Raw genomic sequence first — 15,042 nt, 5'->3', positions numbered from 1 at the left:
CAGAGCTGGAATATTTACTAGTCAAGAGTCTACGAAAGTCAGCGGTGGATTTCTTAGGCATGTGGAACCACATGCTTCTCATGAGGCTGGCAGGCTCCACTCAGACATTTATCTTGATGCTCAGATGCCTTTCATTGCTGCTAGATTATAAACCAACATACTTACTCCAAAGCCTCCTGACTCTAATCTAAAATTAAAGCAAAAAATAAGGAAAAAAAGAGCGTCTGTGGCATCATTAAGGAAAATGACATGAAGGCAATAGCAGCCAGCCTCTGAGCAAGCCCCAGCGAACTCCACCTCCCGGCATCCACACCCCTGGGCTGTCCCCTCTCACACTGTGCCAGGGCTGATCTGTGTCACCAGCAGAACATGGCAGAAGTTATGGTGTGCCACTTTTGATATTCAGTTATAAAAGACACTGTGGCTTCTGTCTTGATCACACTTGTCTTCTCTCTTGGCTCACTTGTTCAGGGAAAAGTTAGCTTCTGTGAGTGAGCAGTCCTACAGCAGGGCACATGCGGTAAAGCACTAATGCCTTCCACCAAGAGGCCCTGGAGGGAGATTGGAAACTGACCCTCCAGCCTGGATCAAGCTCTCAGATGACTGCAACTCCAGGACACCCTGAGCTGGAATCCCCCAACTAAGCTGCTTCCAGATTCTTGAGCCTTGGAAATCAGATGATAATTTAGCTCTGAGGCAATTTGTTATCCAGCCATAGGTAACAAATACAAAGGCTTTGCACGAATAAGGTAAGTAGGACTTCTCTCAGCTCACCCTTGATGGAGAGCCTGATAATAGTAATCCTTGCTGCTGAGTTAAGCACTTTATGTTTATTGTCCCATTAAGTTATTACTACAGTATAGTGAGGCTGGCTTTATTTTGCAGTTGAGGAAACAGAGATTACATTTCCCAAGGTCATACAACTTAAAAAGTGACCAAAACAAGATTCAGCTCCAGATCTAACTGACTTGAGAGTCTACAGATTATTAAACATTACACTATTTTCTGTTTGTCACAGAAATGGTCAGTCACCTTGGAATAGAGAGGATATACAATTTGGCTAAAGCCTCACAGAATTCTGAAATCAGTATAGTACTTTAGCCAAAACTCCAATTTTGATATTCTGTGGGTCACTTGAACATAAGACTCCAAGAACATCTCTTCCCACCTGGCATGGAACTCAGCTTCCTTTAGAAGAAACTGTGCTCAGTGAGGAGGGAAATGTGCTCACAATAATTGTCATATCCTTTTTCTTCCTAATGCCCATTTGATGCTTTTCTCCACCTAGACTTAGAAGAGAAACAGAGAGAGAAAGGCCAACTATGTCTAGACCAGAAGACCAAATGTTGTCTTCCGTAGGAAGTTTTTTGTGCTGTCTGGAAGTGACCCCTTGATTAAATGTGAGTCATGAGAATTTGGGACTTTATCGAATAAGATTGCTAAAAAAAAAGAAAAAAGAAAAAAGATAACTCGTCAAAATTAAACGCTATTTGAATTAAACTTCCCAAGATGCACTTAATAAGAAATTCTCTCAAGACCAGCTCATGCTCATTCTGGTCTGTATTTTATTTTGAGTGTTAGATCACCAACAAGCTACTGGGAGCCCATAGGGCACACTATGAAGATCATTGCTAAGCATAGGCCAGGATTCTGATACAATAGCTCAAAAACTTTAGTGTGCATAGTACGATCACCTGTGGAGGTTGTTAAACATGCACATTCCCTACTGAATCAGGGTCTCTTCAGATGGATGGTGGGAGGTGGGAGGTCCTGCATTTTAACAAGCTTAAAAGCTGCTTTTGAGGCCAGGTGAACCCAGGACTATTTTAGAAGAATGTTGCTCTAGCTTCACTGAGTGTCCCACATCTACTTTGCCAGGGATAGAATCAGGTTTTGTGGGATCTGAAGTTTACAAAATTTGGGAAACTTTGTTTAAAAAAATGATATGAAATTACAGATAAAAACATTGACACTGTTATTCGGAAGGAGCCTATGCAGGGGCTTCACTGGCTTCATGGTGGAGAAGGAAAGCTCTCTTCTCTATTGTGCTACAACACTCTGCATTCTAATACTATGGTCACCAAATGTTGGGGAAAACCCACTTCTTTGATGGGATATCCAATAAATGAACTCAATTTGGACATGATCACCTGTAGGTAGCATCAACTACCTCTGATTAATAGCTTTGTCCTGCAATACTGCCCCCACTTCAGACACCAATGGCACATCCAGGTTGTTAGTTGTTTCTGAGCAACCAGCTATAAAGGAGAGGCTCTCCTGACCCATTCCTCCAGCCATTGCTGGAATGGCTCATAGTACTCAGAACAATGTACTTACTAGATCACTGATTTACTAAAACAGGTACCTCCAGAGGAAGAGATTCACAAGGTGGGAAGGGGCTCAGAGATCCCCTGCCCTCTCTAGGCCCACCACCCTCCCAGTGCTACAGATATACACCAGCCTAGAAGCTCTGCCAGTCCCACCATTCTGGATATTTATGGAGGCAAGATGTAGGCATGAATGATTAAATCCTTGGCCATTGGTGATTACGGCAAGCATCAGCCCCTTTCCTCTCCTAGGAGGTCAGAAGGTGGGGCCAAAAGTTCAAATCGTTTAGTCACATGGTTGATTGTCCTAGCCACTAGTCCTCACCTTTAGGGACTTTCCAAAAGTCACCTTACTGACACAAATTCAAGTGTGGTAGAAAAGGGTTTTGTTATGGATAACAAAAGATATCTTTATCACTCTTATCATTTGGGAAATTCCAAGGATTTAGGAACTTTGTGCTGGGAATCAGGATAAAGAACAAGTATAAAAATTTCTTACTGTAAATCACCATATCACAATGGTAAATCCACTCCTGCTAACATCAAAAATGCTAATTTCTCACAAGGAAATTCCTCAAGAAAAGCAGTGTTCAAGCTGAAAAAAAATTCCTTTATGACAGTTCTAAAATTGGGCCCTCAGGAAGTATATTATATAGACACTGCTGATTTAACTAAGGGAGGTTTCAATTTTCTTCTTTTGCTCAGCAGTTTTTATTTCTTCAGTGATAATTTTCCAAAGGGTCACACTAGGCAACAAAAAATTAATCAACTGAGGTTAATTTTGGCCAGTAGTCTGTCCCAAAATAGAATAGTGGCTAGTTAATTTTTTAGTATGTATAGGAGTTCTTAAGTTAATTGAAATAAAATTTCAGTAGTCATGTACATGTCATAAAAATAGAAATGCCTATGAGAAAGTAGTTTTATTGTTAATTATTTTACTTTAATAAGTAAATACTAAAGTATTTACTTAAATACTTTATTGATAAGTGTGTTACTGTTCATAGGAAAACCTTGTAGCCAGGCTGACACAATTTCTACTCTGAACAATTACACTCCTGGTGGCCCTTATTTGATTAACATTTTTTTCCTGTGCATTGTGTTAGAAAGTAGGTAGGATACATGGGTGCAGTAGCTGTTTCTGGACCCCAAGATTTTACTGTAGATACATCCCAACTCTAGGGCTTTCTTTAGGAAAGCACATGGAAAGACATCGATACAATAACATCTCTCCATTTTAAACAGACTTCTCCATACAACAGACTTCTTAGAACCTATTCTTACTTGTATTTTAAAGACATCAAGAAAAAATAGGTCTACAGGTTCAAGACATATAAAATGAGGTCAGGAACACTTTACTCGGTGCCTACCAAGAGCACCAAGGAGTTGAAAAATGGTCTATACGGAGTGAGGTTTTTGAGCAAGAATAGTAAAGTAATAGTAAATGTGACAGATTGTATCTGCATGGGAACTCAAAGCTGAGATGTCCTTCCTGGATTCAAGGACAGGTCACTGTTATTGAGGCAGCATGCATGCAGCTCAATAGCACATGGTACCCAATGGGATTTCCTGAGCTGGGACTTTTCAAGTGGCAAAACCAAATAAACTGACTCTGTGAGAATTCTTGCCCAAATCCTTTAGGCTGTCAAGTCTTCATTCAGGTGGTTGAGAACATTTTCCCTTTGTGACGTGGAGTCTAAATCTCGGCAAGTGACTTGACTTGCAGAATTTGTGTGTATGGCCTGCCAGGTCTGGTCAGTGTCACCAACACCTTGGTTTCATCGTGACAGCAAGCCATCAGCACAAAGAACACCACAAAACCAGGCCCCGCTGCTAATTGTCCCCCTTTCAGTTCTTTAAGACCTTGACTGCCCTGGTTTAAGCATGAACATTTACATGTGTTCCAATTTATCTAATTGTGGATACATTAACATTTTTTCCCCTTCCAGATGGTGATGTGAAAAAGGGCAACGGTTGAAACCCAGTCACCCAAGTTAATACTGTGTCTCTCTCTCCGTAGGTCAGGCTGGCTGCAAATATGTTGGGAACAATTTGGAGCTCTGTGCGTGCTGGGAATGGGGGTCTTGGCTAGGAATGGGGGAAGGGAATGGTCTGGGAGTCCAATTTTCAGAGAAAACTCACCAGTTCCTGTCAAGTGAAAGAAACGTTTCATGCACATGGTGGGTCAGAATGTTATTTTTATAATATAAACCACCTGGCCTCCTCCTCATTTACCTCTGCCACAAATGCTATTCTACACACATACCTAGACCAAGGTCCCTGGTAACTATTACAAAACCATGTTGTGTTTTGCTCCTCGAGGTTTTTTCTTTTCCCTTTTTTCTCTTCTTCCTTTTCTTTTTTCAAGGTAAGGTGAAGACAAGATGAATTGATCAGGGCTCAAAGTTTTGGTTTATTTTTATAGTTGCTTTGATGTAAAGGGACTTGGCTCTGATTGCACTTGAGCAGGATGAAGGGGGGCTGGGGAAGGATGGAGTCAGCCTTTCTTCCTCACTCAGCAACTCCTGAGATGGGGAGCATCTTCCTAAAGCTCATCAGCTAGGGGCTGGGGGACTCCTGTGGGGTAAGACCCAAGCCTTTATTTTCTATGAAGGCCTTTCCCAAGTGTTTCTTTCCCTACACTCTGCTCTTCAATTTGGAGGCCGAGCACCTTTATTTATTTTGTTTGGTAAGAAAAGATACAGATTGAAGCTCCAGAGAAATAGTGTATGGTCTCACTAAAACAGCATGCACTCCCAGTTTCATGGGCAAGGCATTGCAGTTTTATCATCAGCTGATGTATGACTTTCAATGGAAAGGGGTTATAACTAATCTTCCTATCTTGGGGTCTCATTAGTTACAAAATGGGATGCTTTCCTGTGGAGATTTCTACCAAGAAATATCTCTTTTAGAAGTTAAGGTACATTGCATATAGTGTGCCGTGCATCCAAGTCATGTATACAACTCCAGAGACAGGCAAAAGAGGTCATGGCTGATTCCAAATAGAAACACTGGACATTAAAACAGCATCAGTAATAAATAAATAAATAAATAAATACATACATACATAAATACATAACAGCATTAGTGAGGGTCTACAGTCTCGATTCTATGGCAGAAACTAACTCCCTGTTTGAGGCATGGAATGTGAAGATTAGGCTTTATTTAATAATCGGTAAAAAGGGAGCATTACAATTCCATTAAGTCAAGTCAGCTGGGAAAAACTTAATTTTATCAATTTAGCTTGTTGTGATTTAAATATACTTTTATTCCCTGGACTTTGAGAAGAATCATTCAGTACAAGAAAGTATGAAATATGTGTTTTATATCTGATAATATAGGTGAAGTGAGCTTATAGTATTACATAACTAAACAAAATTAAGCACCCCATCAGCTAGTATTTGTCTTAAAAAAAGTTTTTCTAGGTACCTTTGTAGGCAAAGGCTTTGGTTTGTAAACTAAGTGGCACAAAAATTAAACGCCCTTTAGAAACAGAGCCTTGGAAGACCCTCCTCTGCTGCGAGTGTTCCACACCGCGTGCCCCGGCTGTGTGGTCCTGTTATGCAACGCCAGCACAAAGCCAACCAGCAGCTTGCCTGTGGAAATACTACATATCTCGGTTTCATGTGGCGCCTGGAGTTATACAAACAGCTTAAGTACCTGGACTTAGTGTTTAACACCTGTATTTATTATTGTGAAGCGATTTTAACAACAGCAAAATGCTTGTGAAAAAGATATGATACCCCAATGAATATGTCCTACACTTCAAATAAATTGAGCCAGCACATCAATGCTTTAGCCAAGGGATACATTCTTCATTCACCCATAACTCAGGCACATAAATAATTGCCTGGTCTAGTACTATACCCAAAGGAATTTCTGCTTTTTATTCCCAATAAGAATAAAATTCATTAATCCAAATCATTCTAGCAGACTGTATGGAAGACCATGTCACTGGCTTGAAAATAAAGCTTGAATCACAAACCTTTTCATCAAAATTTAAAATAAGATAAAACACTCAATTAAGTACCCATTTTGGATTTGGAAACAAAAACAGCCGCTGAAACGATGAGCAGCTTTCCTTCTGAGTTTATCAAGACGGAAGCCAGAGGTGGGTCTGATGGCCCTTGTGTAGTTCTTATTGTAACAAATGGAAATTACTGCCAGTATTCACGGTCATGACATGTGGCTAGGGAAAGATTAACTGCCTAGATGAAAATGGCATAAAAAATAATCCAAAATGCATGAATTCCTACTTAATGCCTCTAATATTAGAGGATGGTTTCTTTTTATAAAAGACACTGTAAGTATCAATGAATTTCAATATAACTTTCTAAAAACATAATTTTGTATTAACATATCATTTTGTTCATTCTTTAGAAATTAAAAATAAATCACACTTTCACTTCTCTTTTCCTCTACTATGGTAGTTTATGAAGGAGTGGGTTAAAGACAGGATTATGGCTGTTTTCTTTCCCTCCGGCTCTCTGTATTTTGGGGGGTTGTGGTGTCAAGCCTAACTGAGAATTCTTTCATTAGCCTTCTTGGACACAGTTTCCTCTTTACTTCAGTAGGAGGTTTCTTCTCCTCAAACCAGAGGTTCGTGTCCATCTGAGCCTATGACTGCTTTCCTTTGATGAATCAGAAAACTAAAGTGCAGTCTGAATGCCACTTTTTTAAAGAATGAATGAGCATAATCTCGTACAGTTTTCATGAAACTAGAGGGATTAATCCTGCAATCCAGTTCTGCACTACACTTCAAATATTTTCAATTACTTGGCACCGTTGGAAGTGACGTCCACGCCTCAGTAAGAAGGCTACTGCTGGCATAATGGTTTCTCCATGTCTCAGCACATGGTCTTGGCATTAATAATCCATCGTGAAATGATTTGCAGTGCACAAGGGTGACATTTGATTACGTGAAAGGCATTGCAGGAATGAACATGTAGGCTCTCACAGGCCAACTGCTGGCAAAAACATGATGAAATGTTATATGGTGAAAATAGCATTTAAGGTGGTTTCTGAACTGACAAAAAAAAGTGCAAGGACATTGCTTTAGGGGAAATTTTCTTTCTTTATTTTCCTTCCTGGTTATCTTTTCTCAAATCATATTTTGGAGGGCCAAATGGGTTAAGGAGCCAGATTTGGCAGCCAATCACCCAAACACATTTTCAAAACATATTTGATTCAGGAAATTCTGGATCTTTTAAAGCAAGGATGTTAACAATACTCCTGAGAACCTTAAAATATGATGATTTCAACATAAGGAAAAGGAGACCCTGAGACGATCAGAGAGATCATCAAGACTCCTCCATGATGAAAAGTTGTTTTTTTCATTTTGTTTTCTATTTTTTAAAGACCACAAAGAGGATGTTTAATGTACTCCCTAAGGGAGTCCTCTCATTTGGGGTAGAAATTTATGAGACAATTGGGAAATTCACAGTTCTCAAGGGAGCAAAAACAAAAACATTATAATTTCTTAGACTCATATCCTGTAGAACCATTCACTGATCTGTCAAATGCATTATATTCTAGATAGATTATAATGTGTGCTTTTTACATATGAACAAATTTAATGCATACTTGGGTAGAAGTATGGCCAAATCTTGGTTATTCATGGTCATGGGTATAAGGTGGAGGGAAAGTTACTAATGTATACATTAAATAGAGAGAGGATTAGGTTTTTAACATCAGCACTTCCAAATTAATCCACTTCCAAAACTTTAGTCACAGATATGAACCTAATAAGATGAGCTGACTTTAGTGTTACTGACTTTTTCTTCTCAGCCCAGTCTTGCAGAGTTAGGTGAAATATCTTAGTTCATATGTTATACTGCATATAATAGTGTATGCTATTTTATATATCAATCAATAATGATTATACACAAAAGTGGACAAATAGAAACCTCATTGATTCTTGGGATTTGTCATTCATTCACTTAGTAAGTCGTTCAACAAAATTTATTAGGCACTTTCTACATACAAAGCACAGTGCTTAAAGTCATAGCAATATAAGAGTGCAGACCCTGTCCCTGAGGCACTTACATTTCATCACAGAGACAGAACATGCACATAAGTAGCTGTAGCAAAAGGTAAAAGCAAAACAAAACCAAAACCAAAAAAATTAGAAGAGAAACTGAGATAACTAACTGCTTGGGGAAATCAGAAGTTGAGAAATCTAGCAGGGAATTCAGGGGAATTCATGGAGAGTGTGACATTTGAGTGGAGTCCTCGGAGACGGGCAAGGTTTAGACGTGGAGAGAAGTCGGCAGCAGCGCTTCATGAGGAGGTTACAGTGCGTGTGTGAGTGGCTGGAAGAGGTCCTGGCAGGAATGAGGAGCAGTTACGATGAGTCACTGAGTGTCAGAAGAGAAATTTGGGGAGATAAAGCTGGAAGGACAAGTTAGGGCCAATTGTAGAGTCTTTATTGACAGAATAAGAAATTTAGACTATAATAAAAAGGTAACAGGGAGCCCTTTAAGCCTTTAAAAAAACTTTTTATTTTGAAATACCCATATTTGCCATGGATAATGTGTGCTTTTTTTGCCCAAATTTTGAAGGAAAAATAAGGATGTGCATTATACATGGTAGTACTAATTCTGTATCTATATGAATGTTTTAATTCTCATGCTTATGCATTAAAAGCGTAAGCAATAACAATATCTGTATGTAAAATAATACCCTGGAATATGATCATTAGTTTTGTTTCTAAATACAAACTAAAAAATTGAATTAAAAAATTAAAACAAATGGTTTTTTTCCTCAAAGTTGGGTCAAAAATGTGGGTGCATCATATATAGGGCAAAATATGATACATTTTGATTTACAGAAAAGTTTCAAAGATAATACAGAGAACTCCCAGGAAATAATCAATATCATCTAAGTTTTCATGTTTTAAAGAGATGAGTATAATAGTGCAGTATTCCAATACCACATTCCTATAATCGCATCCTCTTTCTCATGCTTACTGTAGTATATTTGTCAGTTTTATTCTTACTCAGAAACACCAAAAGATTTGTCTCCCTTATTTATCTTTTCAAATAAGTGTTTTTCATGTTTGTTGACTCAGTCCTCACTTTTTGCCTGATTTCATCAATTCCCCAAACTACCCTACATATAGGTAAACATCAAATCTATGTTAAAGAACAAACACTGAGATCAATGTACAAATGCTAGATCAAAAAGAGCCCCTCAACTCATCTTTTAAGCAGAGTGCTGTCCCTGAGTCCTACATAGCCATGGAGCTGAGTGATTCTTCTGTCATGATCCTGCTTGAATTTGGTGGGCCATTTCAATATAAAAATTTGTGCTTTTCTTCAACTCAAGGAAAATTACTTCCATTATTTATTTCCTTTGTCTCTTTCTAGAACTGTTATTAAAATATTTATCTTCAATATTTACCCCCATGTCTTCCATGCTATTGTTTTCCATCTCTTTGTCTTGTGCTCTCTAAGTGATAGAACACTTATGTTAGTATTTTTTTTTTACTTGGTTATACTTTACAATTTTTTAAAGGATTCTATTTATCTATTTATTTTTAGAGAGCAAGGAAGTCAGGGAGAAAGAGAAGGAGAGAAACATCAATGTGAAAAAGAAACACTGATGGCTGCATCTTGCATGCCTCCAGACCAGGAATTGAACCTGCAACCCAGGTATGTGCCCTGACCTGGAATCGAACTGGCAACCTTTTGCTTTGAGGGACAATGGATGCTCAAACAATTGAGTCACACCAGTTAGGGCTCCTCTACTAATTTAGCTGTTATCTATGTCCACCTGTCGATTTACTGCTTATTTATTTATTTATTTTTCTAATTCGGAAATCATATTTTAAATTTCCTGTTACTTGCTTACTCCTGATATCATAGATATTTGAGTGATAAATATCTTCCCACAATTTTTTGAGGATTCTCATTGTAATACTCTCTTATGTCTTTTGCTACTTGAATCATTTCTATTCTTTTGTTTGCTTGCCTTGAATTTTTCTCTTTTGCTTTTTTGGGTTTCCTGAAATGTTTGGCCATCTTTAGTCCATTGACATTCGTAGACAGAGAAATACATTCGGTTAGGTGTCAAGACTCTGGCTGAGCCTGTCTGTTTCCCTAGGAGGTCTCCCCTGAAAGAGGAAGTCTGATGGGAGCTCTGTGTGAGTGGGCAGGTTCATGTGCATTAGGGATTCCCTTTCTCAGTGCTGCCTTTCTTCCCCCTCCCCTGCCTATCATTCTTATCTAAGTGTCTGAGGTTATATCAAGCTCTGTTATGAGGCTTCTAGACCTACTTTCAAATCATCCTCCTAAGGCAATTCACTTTCATTACTCAGAGGTCAAGATCCACTGGTGACCACTGCTCAGTGCAGAAGGTGGCAGGACTGTGTTGATTGCTGCATCAGAAGTTTTGAAAATAGTTTTTAAATTATCCTTAAAATTGTCCCACACTACTGCCAGAGTAATCTTTCTGAAACACATTTGAATATATCACTCTCCTTCTCAGAATCCTCCAGGGGTGCTGATTTTATATAGAATAAAACCTGCTGTCCTTTCCAAAGCTTGAAGATCCCTGTGGTTTGATGTGGGTGCTTGGCCATCATCTCCCACTACTTTCCTGCCACACACAGGTAGGCTCCCAAAATTCTGCAAGTGCTTGTGGTTTTCTCTTCTCCATGCCTTTGCACACACTGTCTTCTATGCTGAGAATGTCATCCTCCTCTACAGACTGGCAAAGACACCCTCAACTGCACACGTCACCTTGTGAATCCTTCTTTGACTTCCTCTAGGCAGACACAGGTCTGTGGGTCCATTTATTAAACTATATTCTCCTCTCATTCACAAAATATTTAAATAACATAAAACAGATAACAATGGTAATAGGATAACATAAATGAGTGAGACATACTAAGTTAAAAAGGGGACTAAAGATAGAAATATAAATACTGGGTTGGCCAAAAAATGCATTTGGTCTTTTCAGTAACATGACTCTAGTAGCCTTTAGCTGCCTTTATCTTCATTTGAAACAATTTTGTTAGATTGTAGTATGACAGCTGTCATATCAATGTGCATTTAAAAAACTTATTGAAATTGGTGAGTTTTTGTGTAGCCATTTTAATATTGAAGATAGAAGAATATACACATTATGCTTTTTTATTTCAAGAAGGCTCAAAATGCAACTGAAACACACTAAAAAGATTTGTGCAGTGTATGGAGAAGGTGCTGTAACTGATTGAATGTGTCAAAAGGGGTTTATGAAGTTTTGCGCTGTAGATTTCTTGCTGGATGATTCTCCATGGTCAGGTAGACCAATTGAAATTGATAGCAATCAAATCAAGACATTAATTGAGAACAATCAACGTTATACCACATGGGAGATAGCTAACATACTCAAAATATCCAAATCAATAAAGTTATTGTGTCTTTTATTTTATAGGAAAAAACCATATGGATTTTTTGACCAACCCAGTATTACATGACATCAAGTTCTGTAGATATACACTACAAAGAGACACACTGAAAATTTGACCCTGAGCATCCTAGTTGTCAAAGCTAAGAGGGAAACTTGAATGCTTATGAGTTTCAATTGTCTATAAACTGTAAATAAGGCATTTTTGCCAGTCGTTGAAAATTGAGAGATGGTTCACTGTACTGAAAAGACACTTATAGAGGTCACTGGTAAACTAAGAAATTCCTTTCTTTATGCTTTCAGTGACCCTTAAATATAACTATATATAATTACTATAATATTTTTGTACATTCATTTCCTAAAGGTGTGAATTACATACTCAACACTTGGCCCAGTGCTTGATACTTTCTCTTCATTCAATGAGTATTTGTTTGACTGGATAACCAGAAGTTGATGGTTAATGGAGGTCACTGTTTTTGTGTGAGTAGATGTACAACAGAAATGAATCATCACCCATCATAAATATAATAAAGACTTAACTAACTGGAAGTCTTCATAATAATTATCAAACAATAGTTGGAATACCTATGTACCAAATAAACATGCTGCATGTATATCTCATGACTTCTTTTTTTTAAAGATTTTATTGATTTATTTATTTTTAGAGAGAAGGGAAGGGAGGAAGAAAGAGAGGGAGAGAAATATCAATGTGTGGTTGCCTCTAGTGCACCCCCTACTGGGGACCTGGCCTGCAACCCAGGTATGTGCCCTGATGGGGATTCGATTTGGTGACCCTTTGGTTCATAGGCTGGTGCTCAATCCACTGAGCCACACCAGCCAGGGCTCTCATGACTCCTCGCCAACCCTGTGGGTGTTATTCCTCTTCTCACAGCCAAAGAGATCAAGAAGTTAAATTGATTTCCTGAGGGTAAACAGTTACTCAGAGGTAGAACTTGGGCTTAGCACAAAGCCTGAAACCCAGGCTGAACCCAGCCCTGTAAATCGTAACCTTTGTTGTTGGTCATGCTTTGGTGTGTATGAGACTGACCAGTCCTTGATCACAGAATTCGTGGCAATGGAAACTTTCTCCTGCTGAAAGGGCCATGATGGAAGGACTTTGCTAAAGTTCCTTTGTTATTTCAGGTATATTCCAAAATATTTTGAGAGAAAAGGCAGCAACTATCAGGCCAATAAAGTACTATAAAATTCACTTTCCATAAAGAATTATCATAGGATACTCCAATTTAAAATACAATACTTTTATTTTTTAAAATGGAAACATCAGACTAATTTTCCTGTATATATAATAGAATATGACACAACTTTTTTCACTGCAAACAAAAAAACCTATAATATTACCATTTTAGAAAAAGGCTTACTTTATTTTAACCCAATTAACTTTCATTAACCAATTTATGATTGCTTCTTACCTGAAAGTTGCCAAAACAGCTTCCCCCTGGAAGGGTCACGTAACTCACAAAGGGTGGCCCAGGAGATGGAAGGGACTCGTACACCACGAGGCCTTCACTGGGGAATGCAGCCCTCTGTTGCTGCTTGCCTTCCCAAAACTCCTGCAACATTGACACCACATTCACTGGAAAAGATAAGAAACAAAATCATTATTAAGAATGGACAGATCCTGGCAAAACAAATTTTGATTTGAGGGATGTTTTCAATTGTGAAAGAAGCAAATACTACTTAACACAAATGTGTTTATTCCTTCATGAGTACGGCTCAGGTGGTTTGGTACCCTAATTCGAACAATATTGTAGTATATTAAATTTACTTTGTAAAACATCTCACTCATTCTTCTTTGAAAATTTGCCTTAATAAATTTTGTCCAGATCCATGGCTCCTCCTCCCATTTCTCATAGATTCTTAAACCTGCAAATTGAAAACCAAATTCAAAGACAAAGATGTAACCAATGTAATTTTCATTGGGATTCACCTATGATACGGTTTAAGAGGAAAAGGGCACAAAGAAGAAAACTCTTTCATGCTTCTTTCTACCCCAGTCTTAAGAATGAAAGGCAATTGTGTAATAAGCAGGAGACTGGAAAAAGCCATAAGTGAAACTAATAACATGGAGACCTTGTTAAGGACCACGTCTGTGAGATGACTTCAGAAAACACAGTAATGGCTATAGCCATATGTTTTAGATTAAATGACCTGTGATAGCCTGCAGAATTTCCAGATCAAATTAGGTTGGTTTGTTTATCCTGTACTGCAAATTGAATTGTGGAAATTAACAAGGATAATAGAATTGTAGAACTTATAGGTCATGCAGGCAAAGCTCTGCCTAATGCAGGAATTCCCTGATCAGCAGTACTGACAGATGCCCATCTGGCCTGTGCCTGCACGCATGGGAGGACTGGCACTCGGCACATCTGGAGGCAGCCTATCCCAACTGCTAATGGTTCTGACTGTGTAAAGGTCCTTTTTGGGAGTAAGGTGAAATCTGCTTTCCTGTAATCTTTGTGCAAGTGGTCTCCTTCCAGTTTCTGGGGCCTCATAGAAGTTTATCCTCTTATCTACATGACAGCCTACCACATAACTTAAAGGCAGTGTAGGACATCGTTTGTTTTTGCCTGCCTGTCATTTGTTTGCTTCCTTCCCCTCCTTATGGAAATAGCACAGAGGTTTTCCTAAAAGAATTACCTTTCTTTCAACCTTGTCTTCCCCAAGGCTGAGGGTGGGATTTTGACCAAAGCCAAGCCATTTAGAGCCAGTTCAGTCCAGGAATTTTGTTGGAAATATTGGAAGCCTGGATTCTTCTTTTTCACTAGGGATGCTGGATGGGGTGGGGGGTGGTGAGGTAGGAGCTAAGTGTGGTGCTACCCAAGCAAAGGGAAACGTGCTGATGAGAAAGCCAACACGGAGAAGGGTAGAACTAAGAGATGGAGAAAGACTCAGTTCTGATGGCGGAGTTTGAGCTCTCAAGCCAACCCATCTGATTATTCCTTTAACCAGTTTGAACTGGTATCTCTCTCTCACTTGCATATGAAAACATACTAATACAAACAACTTTTATATTTTTCTCAAAATATGTAGATTAAATAATTTGTGTACTTTCAAGTGTTCTTTGCGTACCATAGTATCTATACTCTTTTGACATTCTCTGGGATACATTCCTGGATGTGCTTCAAAATGCTGGGCATTGGTATTCTTCAGGGAGTCAGGAGAGTCACAGAGTTTGACCTGGAGCCAAAAACATTGTACCACCAGGAGGTATTTTTGCCTCCAGGTCAAAATGTTTAGTAAAGCACCTGCTCCTTTGCCTTATTCCCTAGGTCACCAATCAGCTTCACAATGTGTATTAGTTCAGGCA

The 15,042-nt window shown here is 38.7% G+C and overlaps 1 protein-coding gene across 2 annotated transcripts in view; it reads right to left on the bottom strand.

Moving 5' to 3' along the window:
* The window catches only part of LIX1 (limb and CNS expressed 1), a 50,792-nt gene that overhangs the window by 20,341 nt on the left and 15,409 nt on the right, over window positions 1–15,042 (bottom strand). Inside the window, exons 2-3 of one of the 2 annotated variants that reach the window (XM_045848037.1) lie at window positions 13,145–13,308; window positions 9,726–9,773 (exon numbers count right to left, since the gene is read on the bottom strand). In XM_045848037.1, coding sequence (XP_045703993.1) covers window positions 9,726–9,773; window positions 13,145–13,308 — 212 coding nt within the window. The remainder of the gene's footprint in view (window positions 1–9,725; window positions 9,774–13,144; window positions 13,309–15,042) is intronic. The other variant, XM_045848038.1, reaches the window with a different exon arrangement.

Source organism: Phyllostomus hastatus, unplaced genomic scaffold, assembly GCF_019186645.2.
Source record: "Phyllostomus hastatus isolate PE091 unplaced genomic scaffold, TTU_PhHast_1.1 phas_contig_58, whole genome shotgun sequence".
NCBI classification, from domain to species: domain Eukaryota; kingdom Metazoa; phylum Chordata; class Mammalia; order Chiroptera; family Phyllostomidae; genus Phyllostomus; species Phyllostomus hastatus.
The sequence above is the reverse complement of the archived record's forward strand: the minus strand, read 5'-3'. Positions and strand labels throughout refer to the sequence as shown.